General features: G+C 39.7%; 1 protein-coding gene and 3 long non-coding RNA genes across 4 annotated transcripts; 2 read left to right on the forward strand and 2 right to left on the reverse strand.

Moving 5' to 3' along the window:
• Window positions 1-229: 229 nt before the first annotated feature.
• On the forward strand, window positions 230-2815 carry LOC5514134 (zinc finger matrin-type protein 2). Its single transcript, XM_001634277.3, has 2 exons — window positions 230-789; window positions 2077-2815. The coding sequence occupies exons 1-2, from the start codon at window positions 322-324 to the stop codon at window positions 2212-2214; spliced, it is 606 nt and encodes a 201-aa protein (XP_001634327.1). The 5' UTR covers window positions 230-321; the 3' UTR covers window positions 2215-2815.
• A 6550-nt stretch (window positions 2816-9365) lies between these two features.
• LOC116619188 lies at window positions 9366-20860 on the reverse strand. Its single transcript, XR_007312631.1, has 2 exons — window positions 20071-20860; window positions 9366-10059 (listed from the first exon to the last, which is right to left on the reverse strand). It is a non-coding gene; the product is annotated as an uncharacterized LOC116619188 (long non-coding RNA).
• On the forward strand, window positions 11400-12652 carry LOC125570275. The gene is made up of 2 exons (XR_007312632.1): window positions 11400-11975; window positions 12542-12652. It is a non-coding gene; the product is annotated as an uncharacterized LOC125570275 (long non-coding RNA).
• LOC125570276 lies at window positions 15441-16895 on the reverse strand. Its single transcript, XR_007312633.1, has 2 exons — window positions 16166-16895; window positions 15441-15964 (listed from the first exon to the last, which is right to left on the reverse strand). It is a non-coding gene; the product is annotated as an uncharacterized LOC125570276 (long non-coding RNA).
• Window positions 20861-21296: the final 436 nt, after the last annotated feature.

Consider the following 21296-nt stretch of genomic DNA (forward strand, 5'->3'; position numbering starts at 1 on the left):
ATTTATTTTTCTTATATGGGTAGAATCTGGGTAAAATACTTTTTTTATTTCAGAGAATGTTAAAAAGTGCCTGTAATAAACGATGCATTGCTTGATATTTTTGTATTATGGATTTCACTGACTCTTTTTTATTATTTCAGCAATCTTTATTCTGTTTGTAACACAAAAAACTGAAATGCGACTCTATTTGGCTCGCTATTCCGAAGAAGTATTGATTGGCATCTCAAGTCGATAGCCTCCCGCCAGCAGTCAGCAGTGTGTAGCCAGAACGTTTCAAAGATAAACCATTTGTTTGTGTTTTCACACATTTTTAGTATCAAAATGGCTGCTCCTAGCGGGAAAAGCGACAACTTTCGACGAACATGGGACAAAGAAGAGTACGAAAAAAAGGCTAAAGACAGATTGAAAGAAGAAGAGGAAGGAGAAAGCTCTATAGAGAAGCGTAACGGACCCCCGGTCAAACGAGAACTTTTGAAGAAGCGTGACTATGAGGTGGATTTGGAGACTAACTTGGGCAAATCTATCGTTATCACTAAAAGTTCTTCTATGTCACAGACTGGTGGATATTACTGCAATGTTTGTGACTGTGTTGTTAAGGACTCTATAAATTTTCTAGACCACATTAATGGCAAAAAACACCAGCGTAACATGGGAATGTCTATGAGAGTCGAGAGGTCTTCGCTCGACCAAGTCAAACGGAGATTCGAAACAAATAAACGAAAAAGAGAGGAGGAAAAAAAGAAAACGGAATACGATCTTGAGGAGAGAATGGCTATTCTTAGAGACGAGGTGCGTGAATGACCGGTTTTGCCGCGAGGGGGGGGGGGGCTCACCATAAAAGTAGAAGGGGGGGAGATCGTCCTATCTTTACACAACTTCTGTTGCATTTTGTTTAAATCATGTGCTGAGTAATGTACTATTATCTGTATCTACTGTTATCTCCTCTTCCACTGATAAAAATAGGTCTTCCTATTTTTATTTTTCTGTCGGGCTGCCATGTAAGTGCAGTTGCACAATGGTGTTGTCGCGGCATCCTGAGTACATGCCTGAGATACTTCCATCTCCTTCTTCTCACTTCTAAGCTCATCTGTGTTTTCCCAATCCTTAAACAAGAAAGTACGCTATTAAAGGGATAGCTCCCCCCCTTTTTCGCAAGCTGTCGCACAAGTCATCATTCACAACTAGTCTTCATTGTGTGCGGACCTCTGTAACCTCCAGAAAAAACATGCCAAAAGTAAAGACAAACTACGCCAACTTTAGAGTACAAAAGAGTGTTAAATAGCTATCAGGCATATTCAGGAAAGTGTTTGTGGGCCATTCTTTACAAAAAAAAAGAGCAAAAATTGTCCTTGAGAAATCAAACACAGCCCGTGCTCGTTTGAATTGAAAAATAAAATTCAAAAACAGGGAGCGCACTCTTTTGAAATGGCGTCATTATAGTGCGATCACGTGCAAACAACAATTTTGAAATATTCATCGCTTTAAAACCTATCTAATCCTCGCTATTTTTGAGTTTGATAAATTTGGAATAGAATCGTCCCATAATTATGTGGTCGTTGATAGGTTTCCTTTCCAACAGTGCTGATTCTGTGCGCTTAGACATAATAATTGCCACACCACTTCAGTGCATGCCATCTTCTCTTCCTGAATAAATTACTCACTCGCCTGTTGCCTGCTTTAATTTACCCAAATCTGTCCACCAACATTCAATGATTCCTAAAATGTCCAGGTTGTACTCTCTCATCGCGTGTGCACCTTTGCGGATTTTTCTGTAGCATACATCATACGTACATTCCAATTTCCTATATTTATAAATTTCTTGGGATTCAGGTAATCCATGAAAATCAAATCATTAAATTTAAATCGTGTGCTGGGCAATGTACTACTATACTTTTGTACAGGCTTAACTATTACACTTTGATTTATGAGTTTATGAAAATCACTCCATTTTCAATCAAATTTCATATAATAAATCATCTGACTTAACTAACTGTGGATGTTTATTTTAAAGTATTAAATGTGAACTCTAACAAGAATGATTGATAGGCATTCTTTGATTCCTTGGTGTATTTTTAGGAGGAGCAAAGGAAGCTTCAAAAGAAAGAAGCCAGAAAGGAAAAGAAGAAAAAAGTGTCCCATGAGTTGAGCGAAGGACTTGACCCAGAGATGGCCGCTATGATGGGTTTCTCAGGGTTTGGTTCAACTAAACAGTAAATGGAATCATACACTTGGTCGAAAGACGTCAGTAACCCTCATGCCGTCAAGATATTATAGATTTATCATTTGTTTAACCCTGATCCCATCAGAATACTTGGCGATAGAACATCTATTTCCATCATTCATTGGTCTCTTTTTGCTGTTATATATACAAAATTTGTGGGTTTCCTGGGTCAATTTTTTCCAACATTCTTGCAGTTATCAGTCAGAGTTTACATAGTAATTTATTTTCCATTTTTTATTTAGCAATATTCTTGTTTGTTGTTCATAAAGCCCCGTGCAAACAGGAGAGATAGTAGTATTGCTCGACTGACTTGTGCTCAGTCAAGCTCATCCAGCAATGCTGGATGCTGGTACTGATTGCATGGGTCTTGTTGCATATTCCAGAGCTGCCAACCAATAGAAAAGTGAGATAATTTAATTAAAACATATAAGAAAGTGAATGTCTGAAAAATAGAGAAATCTGTACAACGGATACATACGTTGTTAAGAGGGTGGAGGATGGTGGAAGCAAGTTTGCGATGGTTTTGTTGTGACACAAAGAGTGTGTGCTGTTGTGATATGCGGTTTTTAGACAAATAAATACAAAAAGCCCAAATTGTCGTGTTTGTGAACCAGAACAATAACTACAGTACACCAAAAACTGGTAATCGACAAATTTTCGTCTTTAATAAGGCTTCTTCAGGGCATAGTCTGAGTCGATTACCAGTTTTTGGTGTATTGCAATTTTTAGACAAATGCAAATGCATCCTGGTATGATGTACCAGGAAAGACGATCGATAAAGCGCGTTTCTGGACTCTTTCTAATGCATGACTAAGATACTGAGGAAGGTCGGCAAAGACCGCGCACGCGTACTCCATGATAGGTCTGATTAGACAACAATAAACTTGAACTATTTCACTGTCTGCTACACCAGAACGTTTAAACTTTCTGAGGGCGTATTATCTGCGGTTTGCCTTTGCAATAACATAGTGACAGTGTGGGCCCCAAGAGAGGCCCTCCGAGATGAAAACCCCGAGAAACTTGAAGGACTTGACACTCTCTATTGTAGTACTACCGACTGAAAGGGGCGGACACTCGTAGCTATTATATTGCAAAAAGTCAAACCGCAGAGTCTTACATTTCTTTGGATTAAGCGCCATGTTGTTACTACAGGCGAATGAATTAATGCTGTTTACAACATGACTGAGAATAGAAGGAGAGTTGCGAGGTACAATCTCCATTATTGTCAAGTCGTCAACGTATTTCGCTCTAGGCGTCCAAAAGGAAACTATTCTGACATTATTCTGACGAACTTGGCTTATGTAAAATTGTGTCAGTAACTAAGAGACAGCAAGTTTCTGAGACCATGCCAGGCATGTAGCCATTGGCGGCACACACCTCTTTTTATGGTCCGCTCGTTGTATCACTTTTCGCGCTGCTACTGTACTCAAGATCGTCAGAACACCAACGACTAACCTACTTAGCGGATGCTCACTACTTCAACGGTATTTTTTTCGTCGTATTCCCGTTCTTTCATGGTTGGCTCAGCTGCTATAAAAAATGAATCCTAAAAAAACATCCGCTATTTTGGTTTCCCAAAGTCGACCAAATCGCTTATTGCTGTTCTACCTCCTCTTGCTTGGCGGAGATATTAAAACACAGCTCCCCCCTAAACTGCCTAAAAGCGGTCTTATTTAAGAATAACCAAGGCCTGTTGCATATGCCATCTGATGAAATTGCTCTAAGGCTAAAAATTATACACACACGTATTTTGTATTAGAACTTTATTATTACCAAGTTGTGAATACCAAGTAAATAAAAATGCTTTTTCTTGAGTGGTTGTTGTGATAACATTTCAAAGATAGAATATTCAATACTTTATTCCTGCAGCTTGGAGTTGTCTTATGTGCTGAATGCAGACATCAGAGAAGGCAGTCTTTGAAATCTTTGAATTGTATAATTGCATTTAGCTGGGACTAATGTTGCAATGGATTGGCCAGCTAAAGGCCTGCCGTGAGATCTTTGGGCTTGACTACTGTATCTAGTAGACTTTTCCACATAGGGATACTTCGGGTGAAAAATTAATAGAATCAAAAAGCCCAAACTGTTGTGATCTCGTACCAGAACAATGAATACAATACACCAAAAACTGGAATTCGACTCTGCCTTCTTCGGGTGAAAAATGAATATTTGTAAGATTTACTCCGCTAGGTAGCTGCCTATATTTAAGATGGTGTCCCCTGGTTCTTAAGGAGCCAGGTGTGATCTCTACAGGAAATTAAATATTAATAAGTTGGTGTTGGATTTTGTAGAAAAGTTCCAAATCTTTTTTGTCCCGACGATGGTAATCATGCTTTATAAAGCGGGCAGCGCGGCGTTCGATTGATTCGATGGTGTTAATTCCTTTAGAAGTGCAAGGGGGACCATGCGGTTGTTGCAAATTACGTTAGGGGCCGCACAAGCGAGAGGTATGTATGCTCCTTGTTGGCACTGCCAAGAAGACAAGTTTCGTTGGAGCACCCCTAAAATCCTGTTAGCCTTTCTCTTGACTTCATCGCACTACATGTGCCAGTTTAGTGTGCTCGTCATTATAACACCAAGGTATTTCGGTAGCCAACACCCTCTAAGAGGACGTTGCACTGTCATCTTCATACATTTTTTGGGCTCAAAAGACATCTGCCAAGTTTTAGCCCAAGCTTCTAAACACGAGAGATCATGTTGCAGATTGAGTTAGCCGTTTCAGAATTTACATTGCGATGAAGTACACAGTCATCCGCAAACATCTTGATGTTTGAGGAGATAGTGTCATTTATAAACAGCAAAAAAGGGTGGAGCCGAGCACGGTACCCTGGGGCACACCGGAGATGACAGGTGACCAGTCTGAGGAAGTCCCGTTTAGGACAACACGCTGTCTTTGCTCAGTGAGGAACCACCTAAGTCATTAATGCTATTTTCCCCTAAAACCGTAATGGTGGGCTTCCAAGAGAAGTCGCTTGAGGGGTACCGAGTCGAAAGCCTTGGCAAAGTCTAAGAATATAACGTCTACCTGACCATGATTGTTCAAAGTCGTAGCCCAGTCGTTTATAACAGACACTAGTTGAGTCTCACATGATAATCGTTGCAAGAAGCCGTGCTGATAAAGGCTAATGATAGAGTTGATGGCCAGGTGATGGGACATATGACTATACAAAACATGTTCCATGACCTTGCTGACAAGAGATGTTAACGACACCGGTCTATAATTGGTGGGATCCGAGCGAAGCCCTTTTTAAAGATAGCCGATATATTTGCTTCTTTCCATGCTGATGGGACATATCCAAGGTCGTAAGACTGCTGGAAAAAGCTTGCAAAGATTGGGGATAGTTCCACTATCCGTAAGATTTTAGCTGAAATGAGGTCAGGACCACAGGCCTTATCAGGTCTTATGGTCAGCAGTTGTTTTTGATGCCATTAGTGGTAAATCTGATCTCGGCAGCATCACTGTTGCCGAGGGGTTGCTGGAAGATGAGGAATTTTGTCCAGCTCAGTGGTAAAAACACTTGCAAAGTAATTTTGCATTGCTTCTGCTTTGCTGGTGTCAGAAGTGCAGACTTTACCATCTGATAGCAAAGGTGGGCTACCACTGGATTACGTCCTTAATAGCTTGAGGTAAGACATGCGCGCTTGGTGTTACTGTAGGCTTGGGGACCGTTTGATGGATCAGAGGCTAGACTCCCATTACCTCTTGGACGTATTTGTCATGCGCAGCACGGAGACGCTTGGAGGTGACATTACGAAGATGTCTATAGTTGTTTAGATGGTGTACCTTTCCTGTGCGCCTGTTTTTTTTGCGAGCTCTATCTCTCTTGTTCATTGAGCGCTTGATTGACGGGCTGAACCAAGGAAGGTGACGTCTCTCTTTAGACATTTTATGAGGAACGAATTTGTCGGTTGTTTCTAAAATGCTTTTGGCTATTGTTGCCCAATTCTCCTCGATGGTGTTCTCCAAGGGGCATGATGCCAGGTAAGATGCTGCAAAGGACGCAAGAGCAGCCCGAAGTCCAGCGATATCGCCCTTGTGCCATTGGTAGATTTTATTAGGGCGATTGGGTGTGTACCTAGGTGTGAGGTTGACCTCAAACAGGTCAGCGTCGTGATCACTAATGCCTTTTGTAATATGGCATGCACTGATAATATTTGGCAGTGAAGAGAATGACAAGTCAAGTGTCCGGTAAAGGCGAGTTGGCCATCTCACATGCTGTATCAGCCCGAACATATCGACAAGATCAAGAAGGGTGCGATCAAAAATGTGCAAGAGCAGTTCTTGGTGTAGACAATGGTTTGGCCAGTCAATACCACCGCATTTGAAACCCTCACAGAGGATCAATTGGGGGAACTTTGGTTGGTTATGCCATCTGCTAAGGTAATCGTCAAGCAGTTCAAGCGTATTAGGGTCAACTGATGAAGGGCTATAAAAGCTGGTGATGTACAGCTTTTTAGTCCTGGAGAATTTCTGTTTTTAAATTTGTAGTCCTATGATGGCTGACAGTTGGGCTGGATGTGAAGAGGGGAGGTCCTAAGGGAGTAGTTGGACTTTGATCGAGTGGATTGCTTAAGCAGCTAGAGCTTAGACTAGCAAATGAAGAACTGTTCGCAAAATCCGATAAATTATTTAAAAGAAATGTCGTAAAAAAAATTAGGAAATGTGCAGCTGCTACAAATCCACACGAGTCTTGAATCAGTGAATCGAGCCCGAAGTTTTCGTATGATTGAGAAGACATAGCGGCACAGTTGGTGTGGTACCATGTTAAACATTCTTCGCACTCGATTGCCTTATGGTTTTCCTTTACTGCCTTCTTACACAGTCCACAAGGATGTTTCGGAGGACCAGGCTGTGTTTTAATATCTCCGCCAAGCAAGAGGAGGTAGAACAGCAATAAGCGATTTGGTCGACTTTGGGAAACCAAAATCGCGGATGTTTTTTAGGATTCATTTTTTATAGCAGCTGAGCCAACCATGAAAGAGCGGGAATACGACGTTGGTGTTCTGACGATCTTGAGTACAGTAGCAGCGCAAAAAGTGATACAACGAGCGGACCATAAAATATCGCGGGCGCCATGTTGTAGCAGCGCTGACCGTTACTTATATACTGACTTAATACTTATATACTGACTTAATACTTATTAAGACTTAATACTTATAAACTGACTTAATACTTTAAAAGGATTATTCATTTTACTTTACTATCCCGACAAAAACCTCCTTTTTGTGCCTAGAGAAATTGAAAATAGTGTATGTTCAAAAGTATAAAATTTGAAATATGATAAATTATTTGAAATCTGACATTTTCTTAGTCCAGTCCCTGCAACTCAAACACTAGTTAAAATGCAGGATCTAAGGAAATAGAATTAGCTCACACCCCACTTATCGCGACATCAAAATTTTCGTAAAAAAAAAAACAGAACCCGGGTCGCTGCAGTCGGTGACAAGCGTCCGCATCGCTAGACTAACGTAGCATTGCTAAGTCGCCTTGTAACTAAATTTAGTTTTACTATTGGTATCGTACCGTTCGAAACGTTTTTACTAGCATGTCAAATTTCAGCATATTCTTTCCGGAAACAAAATAAAATACCCGCAATAATCGATCACGTGGCAACTGAGCCCACATTACAACCTGTCCTGGCGAGGGGCTAAACAGAGGCAGCAACCAAGCTGCAAATGCAAGACTAGACATCCACGCAAGGGGATTCTGGGAACGTCAGAGATCTGCATATTTTGATGTTAGGGTGTGCACCCGAATGCTGCCTCCCAACCTTAGAGACACGGACTTTGAAGCGGAGAATGGACGGGCCAGAATTTTATAGACTAAGACGGCGAGGACGGCGACTACGACGACGACGACGATGATGATGACGATAATGATGATGATGGTAATAATATATTTATTTATAAATCGCTAAAACTATGTGTACATATTCTAAAGCGCTAAATAAAATGAGACAGAGAAAACAAAAATTACAACATTATATTGTAGGCTAGGAGGACCAAATATGTCTTCTTAGCCTGTTTAAATGGAGGCAGGCCCTTTATCCCGCTAATGTAGCTTGGTAATTGGTTTCACAGTTCTGGACCGGCATGAACAAACGCCCTGTCCCCTAGAGTTTTGCATTTTGTTGGGATTACCAGTAGATTAGCTGAGTTGGATCTGAGATTATAGGACGAACGACTGCAGTGGATATAGGACTTCAGATAAGAATTTCATAGCGTAATCTGAATGCCACGGTTGTTAGTAGGGAAGGTATGGAATTAGCTCGATTTTTGAGGGGAATACATTATCTTGCGGTCAGTTCCGACGGCCGTCGCATCTATTCTTTTCCGACGGCCGTCGCATTCTTTTCCGACGGCCTTCGTACAACGGGGCCATTCGGTTTCGACGGCCGTAGCATCTATTCTATTACTACGGCCGTCGTATAGTCCAGCTGCGACGGCCAATTCAGCCGGTAAACGTTAAACAAAACCCACCAATATTACTACTAATTGCGGTCCTGAAAGCGGGGTGCAACCGCGGGGTACAGCCGCGAAAAAAAACTATTCAATGATTAGGATCAAGCGATGCGACGACGACGTGGAGGAAATAGAGAAAAAGAAGATGCTGACTATAATGACGAAGAAACGCTTGTATTCTATTTTATAAAGATGTGTTATATTTTATTGCCTTAAAAAATTATAAGATTGTGTTGTTGTTTACGGTCTTGTCATCTCAGTATTCGATCTTGTTATGCTAATGAGTGGTGTTCGATCGCGGGGTCACGCAAAGAGCGTGAAAAAAATCGACTCTAGTGCTGACACACTGAAAATATTTTCCTGCTTTTGTAATTCTACCACAGGTAACCCAAGCATAATGTTGGTTGACTGCAATGTAATCGTTAGGGGGTTTTATACCTCAAAATGTATAAGAATTTCTCAATAAAATTCCACGAAACTCACCGTGTGGCTAGTCCGCGATGTCCTTGATGCTAATGTGAAGTTTTAAGAATCTACCCTCACCTTTCCATGTACATTTCTTATAAAATTTTGAGGTATAAAAACCCCGTATGTTAGAAGGCCTAACTACAGTACATTGCAGTCAACTAACATTATGCTTGGGCTACCCGTGATTCTACAAAGCAAGTAAGACAACAGTTTGGTTAAACTATTTGATTATAACAACGCTCATCGTAAAAATTTATAAGGTTAATACAGAAATAAACCTATACATAAACTAGAGTACCTATTGAATATAGGGTATACATATTTAGGCCTCCAAGCTATAATACTTTTGATTATGGATTATATCGCCTGGGTTTCTAAGGACTCTTCTAACTAAAGGCTCTTTCTTTTTTTTTTTACATGTCTATTGAATATATGCTGTCAAATCCTGCAGTATGTTAATTCACTAGAGATAACATAAAGTTATTCTTTAAAACGACTTTTACCCCGGTCAAGCAGTTCAACTACGATTGTAAAATGGTTTACTCCAAGCTGGGACATCTTCTTGCTGAGCAATCTTCGTAATAACGCCTCACCCGCCTCACCAAGCTTCACCATGCTTTCGACGAGGTGGCTTGATAAGAGTGAACCTCGTCCGAAAGTTTTGTCTTAATGTAGGCATGTTTTTTAATCATTTTTTGTTTTGTTTTAGATTTTGTATTTGTCTCGGTTTGAGACGGGTGAAATCATGACAGAAGATCGGATTGGCCTATTGGTGTTGTGTCCCTGTTGATCTTTTTGTCCCGTTTGGCCTGTCTGTCTCTTTTGTCCCGTTTTTGGTCCTTTTGGGACGTTCACTTAGGATATTGAACCCGCTCGGTACTCCCCGATCTCCGCACCCTAGCGCCATCCTGTAGGTCAATAAAACATTAACCAATGTCAAGATTGGCACCACGTTTGTTAACACGCAGTATCCAACCTATCAATAATAACTGACAATAACATCGAAGAATAGCAAGCACACGAATTTCATTTCACTGATACAATGACTACATTACGTATTTATCGGTGCAACGTCATGGACCCAAAACATAGAATCCATCTCGGACATCTGTTTCGACCTTATTGGGTCTCATAGCGGAAAAAGTTTTAAAAAAGTTATAAAAATAAAATAGATTCTTTGTTATGACGTAGCTATTAGACCTCATACCAGTCACAAATCCAAGCCTTCTTTTTTCCAAACACCCCCTCGCCTCTACATATTTTCCTATTTCCCCTCTTTTTCCTCTTTCTCCTAATGTTCAACAAATAATGCCTGGTCTCCCGAATGTTAAAATGAAAAAAGCGAAAGTCCAGACGATCAAGTTGTTGTCATGATAAAATTGTTAAGCAACAGTGGGCGGTTTTGACAGTTTGCCGACAAGCTGTTCATATAAAAGTTTTATGAACAGAGACCCCACCCCATTCAATAAGTAAAGGATTCAACCTAAGAAACGCGCGTAAGGACGGACTGATCTTCCCATTACGGATCGAACGCAAGCAGGACTAAAACATTAAATCAAATTATATAAAAACTGAGTTCTATTAGAATTTGAATTTTGAAAGAATGAGGAAGGCTGCCACTGGAGGAACTGAACATGACATCAACTTGTTTTCCATGTAGAAGTCAGTGGGCAACCGTGGACAGCTGTTACAGATATACTTACTAGCATCATAGCGGAGCCCCATAATAGGTATAGAATCAAAGCAAAGCAATGATGAACTCGGGGAATTTTTGTACAGAAAATATTAAGACTAAAATATGTCTAGATGATGCCATGATGCCAATGGCTTATGACTGACATAGCTTTTTTTTTTATAAAAAGCCCTAATAAAAAGGTCATATAAGGCAGCAGTCATGTGATATCCACCCACGTCTGGTTACACAAATTGTGGATAATTGCTATAAACATCAGATAAATCCTTTTCTGACAAATGAACATGGCAGTGCACTAATATATTGCTGATTAAAAATGTCCTATTGCCTTTTAAATGTATTCGATGATTGTGGTAGTATAGACTGTAACAATATGGCTTACTATTATTTTGATTTTAAATTGTTTGTAAGATATAGGGATATCATCCCAAACACATCATAATAGAATGCTGCCCCTTGTACTTTATCTTTAAATAACTTAACTGCCTCTAGCGAGCTAATCCGGCAATTGGCGGTCAGCGGGGGCTGGCGCGTGAGAACGGGCGACAACATACAGTCGTTTGATAAAAGGTTGTCATCAACCGGCTTTGCGACTACGCGACAAGCCCGCATGTAAGCATGGGTAAAAACCACTGAAGAGCCTAGCAGCATATATTAGCCACCGCTACACCGTCTAAGTCTAAAGTTATGTAGTGACAACCTCTTGTCAAACGACTGTATACAAAAACAATAGTAATACAATAATATATTCGCGAAGGGCATAACTTAACGTGACATGTAAATAGCAAACAAACGAAAAACAAAGCCCATCATCGGATTAGCTCACTAGGTAAGGCCGCTACAAAGTTGGCTGCAGATGGTAGACAGGGAAAAACTGCCTGCGAGAGCAATCCAGATGGGAATAGCAGCTCAGAATATTTCCTTTTCTGGAAACACAAATATGGCGGCCTAAATGGATTATGACGTCATCATTCAAGCCCCTCGCCTTTTACCGCCGGGAAGATATATTTTTCGCTTTAAAAGCTTTTTCCCGTCGATTTTTGCAATTTTAGAGCAGCCAGTGTTATAGGTCATCTTTCCAAGATATCTCGTGCAAGGCTTCGAAGCGATGGAGTAAAAATATGGAAGATGGTGAGTATTTATTCGAAGGGAATTGGAGCTCTGCAGCCCCATGTTTGACCGACTTCGAACCCAAACACATGTAGAAATTTGCCAAGATCTCTCTACAATAATTTTTCTGGGCTTAGAAAAAATTTTTCTGAGAGGTGTTATGTAGCTTTCGAAATCGGTCTGTCTCTATATGGGACGCGACGCCAGTTGCTGGGACGTTTGGTTTCTTTAAATAATATCGTGTTGAGCTCTGCATATCACCGACATAAGTATAGGAAACAAGGGCCCTCCCTACACTGTCAAGTGGACTGCTTCGTTTGATAGCTAGCCTAGCCGTATTTATTGCTCTCATTTTTTGCTTTTTCTGGCTGATTTTAAAACCAGAAATCTTATACAGCGCTGCCAAAGTTTATTATTAAATAGCTAAATTGAGTAAAAATAAAATAAAATTAGTGTGTGAGGCTGTAGTTTCAGTTGGCTCCTCTGCAATAAGGCCATCATAAATAATAAGCTACTGTATTCTATAAATCAAATTGAAAAGAAACCCCTTCCTCTTTTCTTAATATAATTGTTACAATTTATTTCAGATATTGTCCATGGCAAAGAAGATGAAGATAAGTAAATATATAAGGATGGACAGAGAGATCATTGAATTTTCTCCTTTGTATTCCAGTTATTGATAAAAAAAACTTATACTATTCTTTTTTTGAATATTTGTTTTATTTGTTCAAGCTATGTGTTATTGACTGTTACACTTTTTGAAAGTATGGTTACAAACTGACCCCCCAATTCTGTAGCACTGTCAAGAAAATAGGGAGACCCCCTTCGTATTTACAAAGACAAGGCTTAATAAAGAACGCTGCTTGGTGGAAAATGGGTATGAGATTATATGGTGAGGGAAGGGTTTTCTCCTTTTAGTAAGATCCGAGTATAAACCAAGAGCTTGGATGAAGGTTGGTTAAAATATTTTTTATGTATTAAATCCCCAGAGCTAACACAGTATTATACTTCTGGGTTTTTTAATTCGCACTAAACATAATATACGACACAGCATATTGTGCATTCAAAAGGTGCAATGGGCTTTTGAAATGAGAGGGGATCTATGATAATTTCACATCACTTTTATGTTTGGTGCTTGATTGTAAAAATTGTATGATTGGACAAATTGTTTCCAATTGTTTTCAAAATTTTCTACCAGACAGAATTCAAATCATTAGAAGTCTGTTGGAGTAAAATTGTTTAGGAGAAGAATGATGAGCTTATGAAAATGATTTGTTTTCAAGACATATTGCATTATACATATGCTGTAAAAATATTTTCAACATAACATGTGTCCACTGCATTTCTTTGGGATTGAACATTTTACCAACAAGCTTGTGTATTTTTGGGGTGGCAAGTTTCCATCCTTTTTGGGTGTATGAAATTTTGAGCTCTGTTCCATAATGTTTATAACTGAATACTGCCCCCCCTCCCAACCCACCCCTGGGCAATTATCCCTCTAACTTTCAAGGCATATAAATCCTAAGCCCATTCTAGGCCCCCATTCAATTTTTAACAGCGCCTGCATAAGGCAATTTGAATACTGAATGTTCATGATCGACCGACAAACTCGGACGGGCTGCATATCTAACTTATTGAAACTAAACACAACACACCGTAAGGCATGTATTTATGCATGCATTATGAGCTTCGGAGGACGCGACGAATACCATTTGCAGTACTGAGTAGTCAACTCCAGGGTCAAGAATCCATGCCTGCTTTTCCACCGTTAAGTGTGTCTTCGAATTCCAGTATAATTACGCTTCCAATCTGTAATTCAATCGTGATGATCATCATCCTCGCCGTCATCTATTGACTATAGCGAATCGGACTTTCCCACCGAACATAGCCATTTGAAATACAAATTTTTACCACATCTTTGCTCCCAAAGGCTTTTCTAAAAGTCTTTCAAGTTTGGTAGGTCTAACACCCTACCAAAAAGCAGAAAGATACTGTTTTATGCTCTTATTCTTGTCTCTCTATGGCCGCCATGTTTTGTTTTACTTAGGTCCAGCGGGTGTTATGACGTCATCTTACAATTTGATCTGTGATTGGTTGTTTCAATGTTTTGATGCCTCGAATGTCAAAACAAAAAAGTGTTTCCAGAAAAAGAAATATTCTGAGCTGAATAGTGCGTGAGTAGAAGGAGAACTGAAAAGCATTAATTTTAGCTGGGAGGAGTGAAAATTGGTAGCTATTACAGGCACTGGCTGTTGTGAAGTACGCAACAGTCTTAGGTGAAATATCAGGCGGAAAATCAATTTTGACGAGGCCGGAGTTTATCTTATATAAAAGTGCGAGTTCAATAACTATTTTTCGATGTTGGAGTGACTGCCAGCACATTAATCATTTGGGTAACGCTACTTGTTCTTTGGTAATCCCCTGTTGTAAAGCGTGCGGCTCTACGCTGGACAGATTCCAACGTGCTAATATCCCTCTTAGTATGTGGAGACCATGCCACCGAACGTACTCGAGGATGGGGTGGTAGGGGGACATGTAGGCTCACTCCTTTATTCGGACGGAACACGATGAAAGGTTACTCTGTAGCACTCCTAGGACTCGTTTCGCCTTCTTTTTAACTTCCTCAGCTTGCATGTCCCAACGTATTTTTGGCACGTGACGCTCTCTTGTTTTTGCTTTATTCATGTTATCTGACTGTTTTTTTTTTTTTAATTTGTTTCGTTTTTTTTCGTTAGCACGACTGTTTGGGTCTCAGCTAAAATATTGATGAAGCATTCAATGTGTGGTTTCTATTTGCCTTTTCATTAAATTCTTTTTGGGGCCTTCACACAATTTTAATATGTTTCAATTGTAAATCTTTTGGTATCAAGTTGGACTGAGCTGCTTGTTTTAGAGCTTGTGTAATAATGGCAAAGGCTGCAATATTGTAGTGCCACATAGTAGCACAGCTTGTGTAATAAATAATGGCAGTGGCTGCAATATTGTAGTGCCACATAGTAGCACAGCTTGTGTAATAAATAATGGCAGTGGCTGCAATATTGTAGTGCCACATAGTAGCACAGCTTGTGTAATAAATAATGACAAAGGCTGCGATATTGTAGTGCCACACAGTACCACAGCTTGTGTAATAAAGAATGGCAAAAGCTGCAATATTGTAGTGCCACACAGTAGCACAGCTTGTGTAATAATGGCAAAGGCTGCAATAATGTAGTGCCACACAGTAGCACAGCTTGTGTAATAAATAGTGGCAAAGGCTGCAATTATGTAGTGCCACACAGTAGCACAGCTTGTGTAATAACGGCAGTTGCTGCAGTATTGTAGTGCCACACAGTAGCACAGCTTGTGTAATAAATAATGACAAAGGCTGCAATATTGTAGTGCCACACAGTAGCACAGCTTGTGTAAGAAATAATGACAAAGGCTGCAATATTGTAGTGCCACACAGTAGCACAGCTTGTGTAATAAATAATGGCAAAGGCTGCGATATTGTAGTGCCACATAGTAGCGGTAGCTTTTTTCCTGTGTGATACATCAGTGTAGGAAGTTGTCACAGACTGCAGTTGCATGTCATGCATTTCTAGTTCACTGGTTAAGTAAGCTCTTTAGTGCAATAAGTGATGTGGCCATGATTTTGTAATGGTTTTGTAGTATTTTCCTTGACACAGCATGGCAAGACAATAATATCTTGGTAATTTCTGATTGTTGATCTTGGTACATGATGTTGCTGAGTGTAATTTTTCTTTTCAACTGCACTTGTTTTGCTCTCCTTTTAAGTTATTGCTGCTTGTAGCTCGTATGGTATAGCATGAACAGAACAGAAGAAGGCTGTGGTGACTGAAGGATGTTTGTAACTGTCTCTTTAACTTGAATTTGCCATATGTAAGCTCTAGTTTTTGAGAATTTCGTTTTACTCTTAAATGTTGTACTGAGAAAACTGCTTGGTTGAGTTTCATGTGATTCACATGGTCTAACAATTAACATGCAATTCCACTGCTTGAGAAGCTAAGAACCTAGAAAGAAGAGAATGGGAAGGATAACAATAAAATAATCTGAAGAATAATATTTAAGAGTTCATATGAAGAAATATGTTGACCTGCTTTGATAGGTCTAGATGTAAAATCATATATAATAACAAGCATTTACAAATTCTCTCCCTACGAATCCTAAAGTTTTAAGCTTAAAACAATTACTGAGTAATATTATTGACTTACTTAATTGTCGATTTGATTTGATTTTTGATAGGATTCGACGCTCAAAAGAATTTCTTGAAGTAGAACAACTCACAAAATTTGCCACAATTAAATCAAAATGGCGACTAGAGATATAATAAGTTACCCAAAAACGTTTTATTCCTTAAATTTTAAAAGCTGGCTAATTCCTTTAAAATTTATAGTATTTTACCACAAAGATTCATGTGAGGAATAATCCTCTTTTTGGTTTTACCGATTTTGATCTTTCCCGACTTCTCGGGCTCGAAATTCACATGGCTAAAATATTTAGAAAGTTCTCGGGACCCCGCAGTCCCCGAGACTTTTCGGGTAACTTTTTGGCTTTAGCAAAACTTCGAAAATAGCGCTATTGAGCGCAATCATTTGGAATACGAACCAAGAGGAAGTTTAAACTGTTTCTAAAACATGAAAGCGGTTCTCCAGAAGGAAAACATGCGAAATTTTGAGCAAAAATGCAAAATAAACTTTTCGGGCCCGAGAATTCTCGTGTGTTTCGAGAAACGGGCGCCTGTTTTGATTCGGTTCTTTACGATTTCAAAGTACACACTTCACCATTGGCTAAAAGATTCACAGCCCCATAATCCATAGCGAACGTGTAAAATAAGACGGCTGTTTTGATTCGCTCTTTGTACGGTTTCAAAGTAAACGCTTTACGACTGGCCAATATATTGACCCATCATTCTTTGCAATCGAATCGAAACCGCCGCCGCCACTCGAGTGTAATTAACGTAGTTATTCACAAAACTCGTTTTCCACGAGTAAAAAGGACTACAAAACACAGGTAACCCAAGCACTCGGTTTATATTCTAGTACACAAGAGAATTTGTATATTGATTTTAAAAAATGGAAAATATAAAGAAAATAGACTTTTTAATGGACTCACTTTATATTCTTGTCTGTTTTTGGGATCTCTCCTGAGTATTATGGGCACATTTTACTCAGTCGTTTCCCTTTCAGCACCCATACAAGATAAGAGAAGAAGAAACAAACTTTAAAAAATAGCGTGCGCGCGCGCCGGGAATGGCGTCATTTTCGACTAGCCGTGAAGCGCGTGCAGACAGTTTGAATATTAATACACCGATAATAACTTTATTTTCTAGCCAAAGTTGGCAAAATATTCCTAGACTTCAAGGCTTAGTTGTAATCTAGTTATTCCTCTGGCAAATCCTCATCAAATCTGTGCTTGATATGTTATTTTAGTCAGTCAAAAGCTAAGACAACCGATTCGTTCAATCCCAGTCACAGGCAGCCCAAGCTCATTATATCTAATTTGACGGGCAAAATTCAAAATCTTCAAAATTGTGTATTTATGAATACAATGACTCGCAATTACTCACTTGTTGTGCCGTTTATTACTCGACCGAGTTTGAAGCCATTCGACTGGGATTTCACCGGGTTGCTGAGTTTGTATTAAACTGCATTACATGCACTGAGTGTCCAAGAATTGTTGGTTTGTAGGAAAAAAACACGCAAACTACCGTTTTATCTCTACAAGCCTGTTTCGTGGTTGCCCACTCATCAGAAGATTTATTAAGAAAATATTACTACCATCACTTATATACTATCTATGTATAAAATTAACATGAAAATAGGGCGTGAAATTTGAATGGCTGTTATGATGAAATTGAATAGTTCAGCTGTTGCATAACAAGGCTTCGTTCCTGTGGCGGCACGAAGACACTAGCTCGTTACGCATGTTTAAAGTTGATAGCTTGGGTTGGCGGATAATGATAAGTTTTTCTTTGAGGCAGAGATTACATCTTTTGCTAGAGCTGTTGTAGGTGGAGTTAGATGACAGGATTTTCCATGAAATAAAGTGTTCTATGTTGTTGACTTTAAGGCTCCATATGTACTTGCTTAGTTCGGTCGAGTTTCTGTGTTTAGCGTGTCGGAGTGAGGCGGTGTGGTTTCTATATCTTGTCTTGAATTCGTTCTCGGTTAGTCCTACGTAGGTTTCGGAGGTGTTGTTGTCCTTTCTTGTTACAGTGGCTTGGTAGATAGCAGATGATTGGAGGCAGTTTCCGGGGGCACGCGTTCTTTTGTCTGCAGTTGCATGTATTGTTATTGGCGGTGGCGAGGGAGGTGGGGGCGTCTTCGGTTGTTATTGATGAGGCGATTATGCGTTTGTTGTGGCTGTCAATTATCTGCTTGGTGTTGCTCATGCAGCTATAACTGATTTTGACTGTGTTCCGGCTCTTGTAAGTGGTTTGTTTGCTTTTTGTTTTTTTTTCTTCGTACTTATTTTACGCGTTTTTCTACAATTTGAGTCCAACTCTACACTAAAAGTGGCCGGTCAAAGAAACAAGGGCTAGTTCTCACTTCTAAGCTGACCGGAAATGCTTATTTGCTTGTCCAGATTCGCAAAAAATCTGAAACCAATCTTTTTCGCCGTCGATTGCCTTTTTGTGGGACATTTGTGGGACCACATGGCTGTTATTGCGCCATCTCTTTCCTGATTGGCTATTGCTGTCGCGGGTGATTGACATGTCGGATCTATAAATATACCACTTAATGTGACTCAATCATTCACACCATTTTGCAGGTGAACACATTGATTACACACAGATCACACTGGAATTATTGCCACTCCTAGCAGCAGACTTAGACCATATGTGCTGACACACTTCAATGCCTTTTCCAATTTCTGTGTGTTTTGTTTGTTATTTGTTTTGAAAATTTATTATAAAAAATATTACTAATGATTGTAATGAATCTACTCTTTTTTTGTACTTTTTCAACTACTTATGTTGAGATGTGAACCACATAAGCATAGGGGTCCTATCTGGCTCAAGAAATGAACAAGTATTAAATATAATAAGCAATGTGAATCCTAGTTCACTAAAACATATAATTATCTTAGTGATCTATCCCGAAAAATCTATCTTAGTGATCACCCCCAGACACTTATAAAATATAGTACCAACTCTAAAACGTAATAAATGCAAACTAAACATCACCAGATCTGAATACCTGAGGCTACATCCAAGAGATAGATGTATCTTTAAAATTGCATCGAAGCAATGTAATAGAATTGACATTCTTGTCAATATATCAACCATGATTTCTGACTAATTTGTTTACAAATGCTGAAATTCAGAAGCATTTCCCATAAAAAAAACTCAAATTAAGAACTAAGAATAAAGACAAGCAAACACAGATTAAGCCCCAAATAGATACATTCTTTGCGTTCCAACAGGTGCCTTTTTACAGCCATCAACCAGAATTATAAACTCATATCTCCGTGCCAAGCTAGTCATTTTTTACCTTTTTCCAACCCGTATTGCATCATGGGAGTCTTACATAAACATTGACAAGAAGGCAATCTCCTACCCCATTTTCATAACAGTTTTTTTCATTATTTGAAACCTGAGCAAGAAATTATCCAATTGGACCAGCTTAACCATGCAAACAGCCACAAGCACAGCACTATATATGCTCCAATAGACTTAATGATGTCCTAGGGCAGTCTAACAGACTGCTAGACTGAAGATTGACCACAGAGCATTGTTTGAAACATCAAGGCATACTGTCTTGCACACTCTAAGTCAATGTTATGTGAAGAAGCTCAAATCAAATGTTCCCCAGTTGGTTAATATTTCAAAGTTATTGACTGAGAGAATTCGGCAATTTTCTTTTTCCCTTGTGAGAAATCATTTAAATGACATTTTAAAAAGTGTGTTATATTTCCAGAGTCATTTGGCATGTGATTGGTATTACTCTAACAGCGTAATACACAATATTTACACATAATAATAAATATTAGTATATATTATTCACGAGAACTAGTCATTTGTTGCACTGATGGTGCACATAACAAACATTGTCTCTTGATGTAATGGTGTTATTTCTAATAATATATTATTATATATTATTCCAGAATCACTTACCACCAAAGGAGAACTAGTCATTTGATGCACTGTGATTGAGGTTGCTGACGTTGATGTTGGATGATTCTAGGAACAACACATAAGTAACATGGTGCACATAAGTAACATTGTTGCAATTGACATAATCAGGTGCGTCCACAGGAGGGTGTGCGGGGTGCACGTGCACCCTGCTTGGGGGCCAAAAGTGGGTCATTTCTTATTAAGGAATCTTCAAATACCATGCTATTTCCATATGATACCTATACTGTGCACCCCCTCGGCCAATCCTGGGTACACGCCTGATAATTATGTGTTTATTTGACAACTATAAATAACCTTACATTTATTCTTAAACTGATTGACGTAAAAGTGTTATTTATAATAAAAACATTTACACATTATTCCAGACTGACACTTACCACCAAGGAAAAACTAGTCATTTGGCCTGTGCTAGAACCCTATGGAATGGATGTTTAAACATCAGAAAACAAAACTGACTGAGTAACAAAACTGCATTACTTTATAGAGAAACAAGAATACTTTTTCCTTATAACATATAGCATTTATGGGCCACCCTATAGGCTATAGCTCCTCCTAACATGCTCTTGCAGCTTCCTTGTCTTGGTCTTGCGGCGTGCTTGTCTTGGTCTTGCGGCTTGCTTGTCTTGGTCTTGCGGCTTGCTTGTCTTGGTCTTGCGGCTTGCTTGTCTTGGTCTTGCGGTTTGCTTGTCTTGGCCTTGCGGCTTGCTTGTCTTGGTCTTGTGGCTTGCTCGTCTTGGTCTTGCGGCTTGCTCGTCTTGCTTGTCTTTGGGCTTGCTTGTCTTGGTCTTGCGGCTTGCTTGTCTTGGTCTTGCGGCTTGCTTGTCTTGGTCTTGCGGTTTGCTTGTCTTGGCCTTGCGGCTTGCTTGTCTTGGTCTTGCGGCTTGCTCGTCTTGCTTGTCTTTGGGCTTGCTTGTCTTGGTCTTGGGGCTTGCTTGTCTTGGCCTTGGAGCTTGCTTGTCTTGGTCTTGCGGCTTGCTTGTCTTGCTTGTCTTGCTTGTCTTGCTTGTCTTGCTTGTCTTGCTTGTCTTGCTTGTCTTGCTTGTCTTGCTTGTCTTGCTTGTCTTGCTTGTCTTGCTTGTCTTGCTTGTCTTGCTTGTCTTGCGGCCTGCTTGTCCCTTGGTCTTGCGGCCTGCTTGTCCCTTGGTCTTGCGGCTTGTTTGTCCCTTGGTCTTGCGGCTTGTTTGTCCCTTGGTCTTGTGGCTTGC

The sequence above is a fragment of the Nematostella vectensis genome, chromosome 8 (assembly GCF_932526225.1).
Source record: "Nematostella vectensis chromosome 8, jaNemVect1.1, whole genome shotgun sequence".
NCBI classification, from domain to species: Eukaryota; Metazoa; Cnidaria; class Anthozoa; order Actiniaria; family Edwardsiidae; genus Nematostella; species Nematostella vectensis.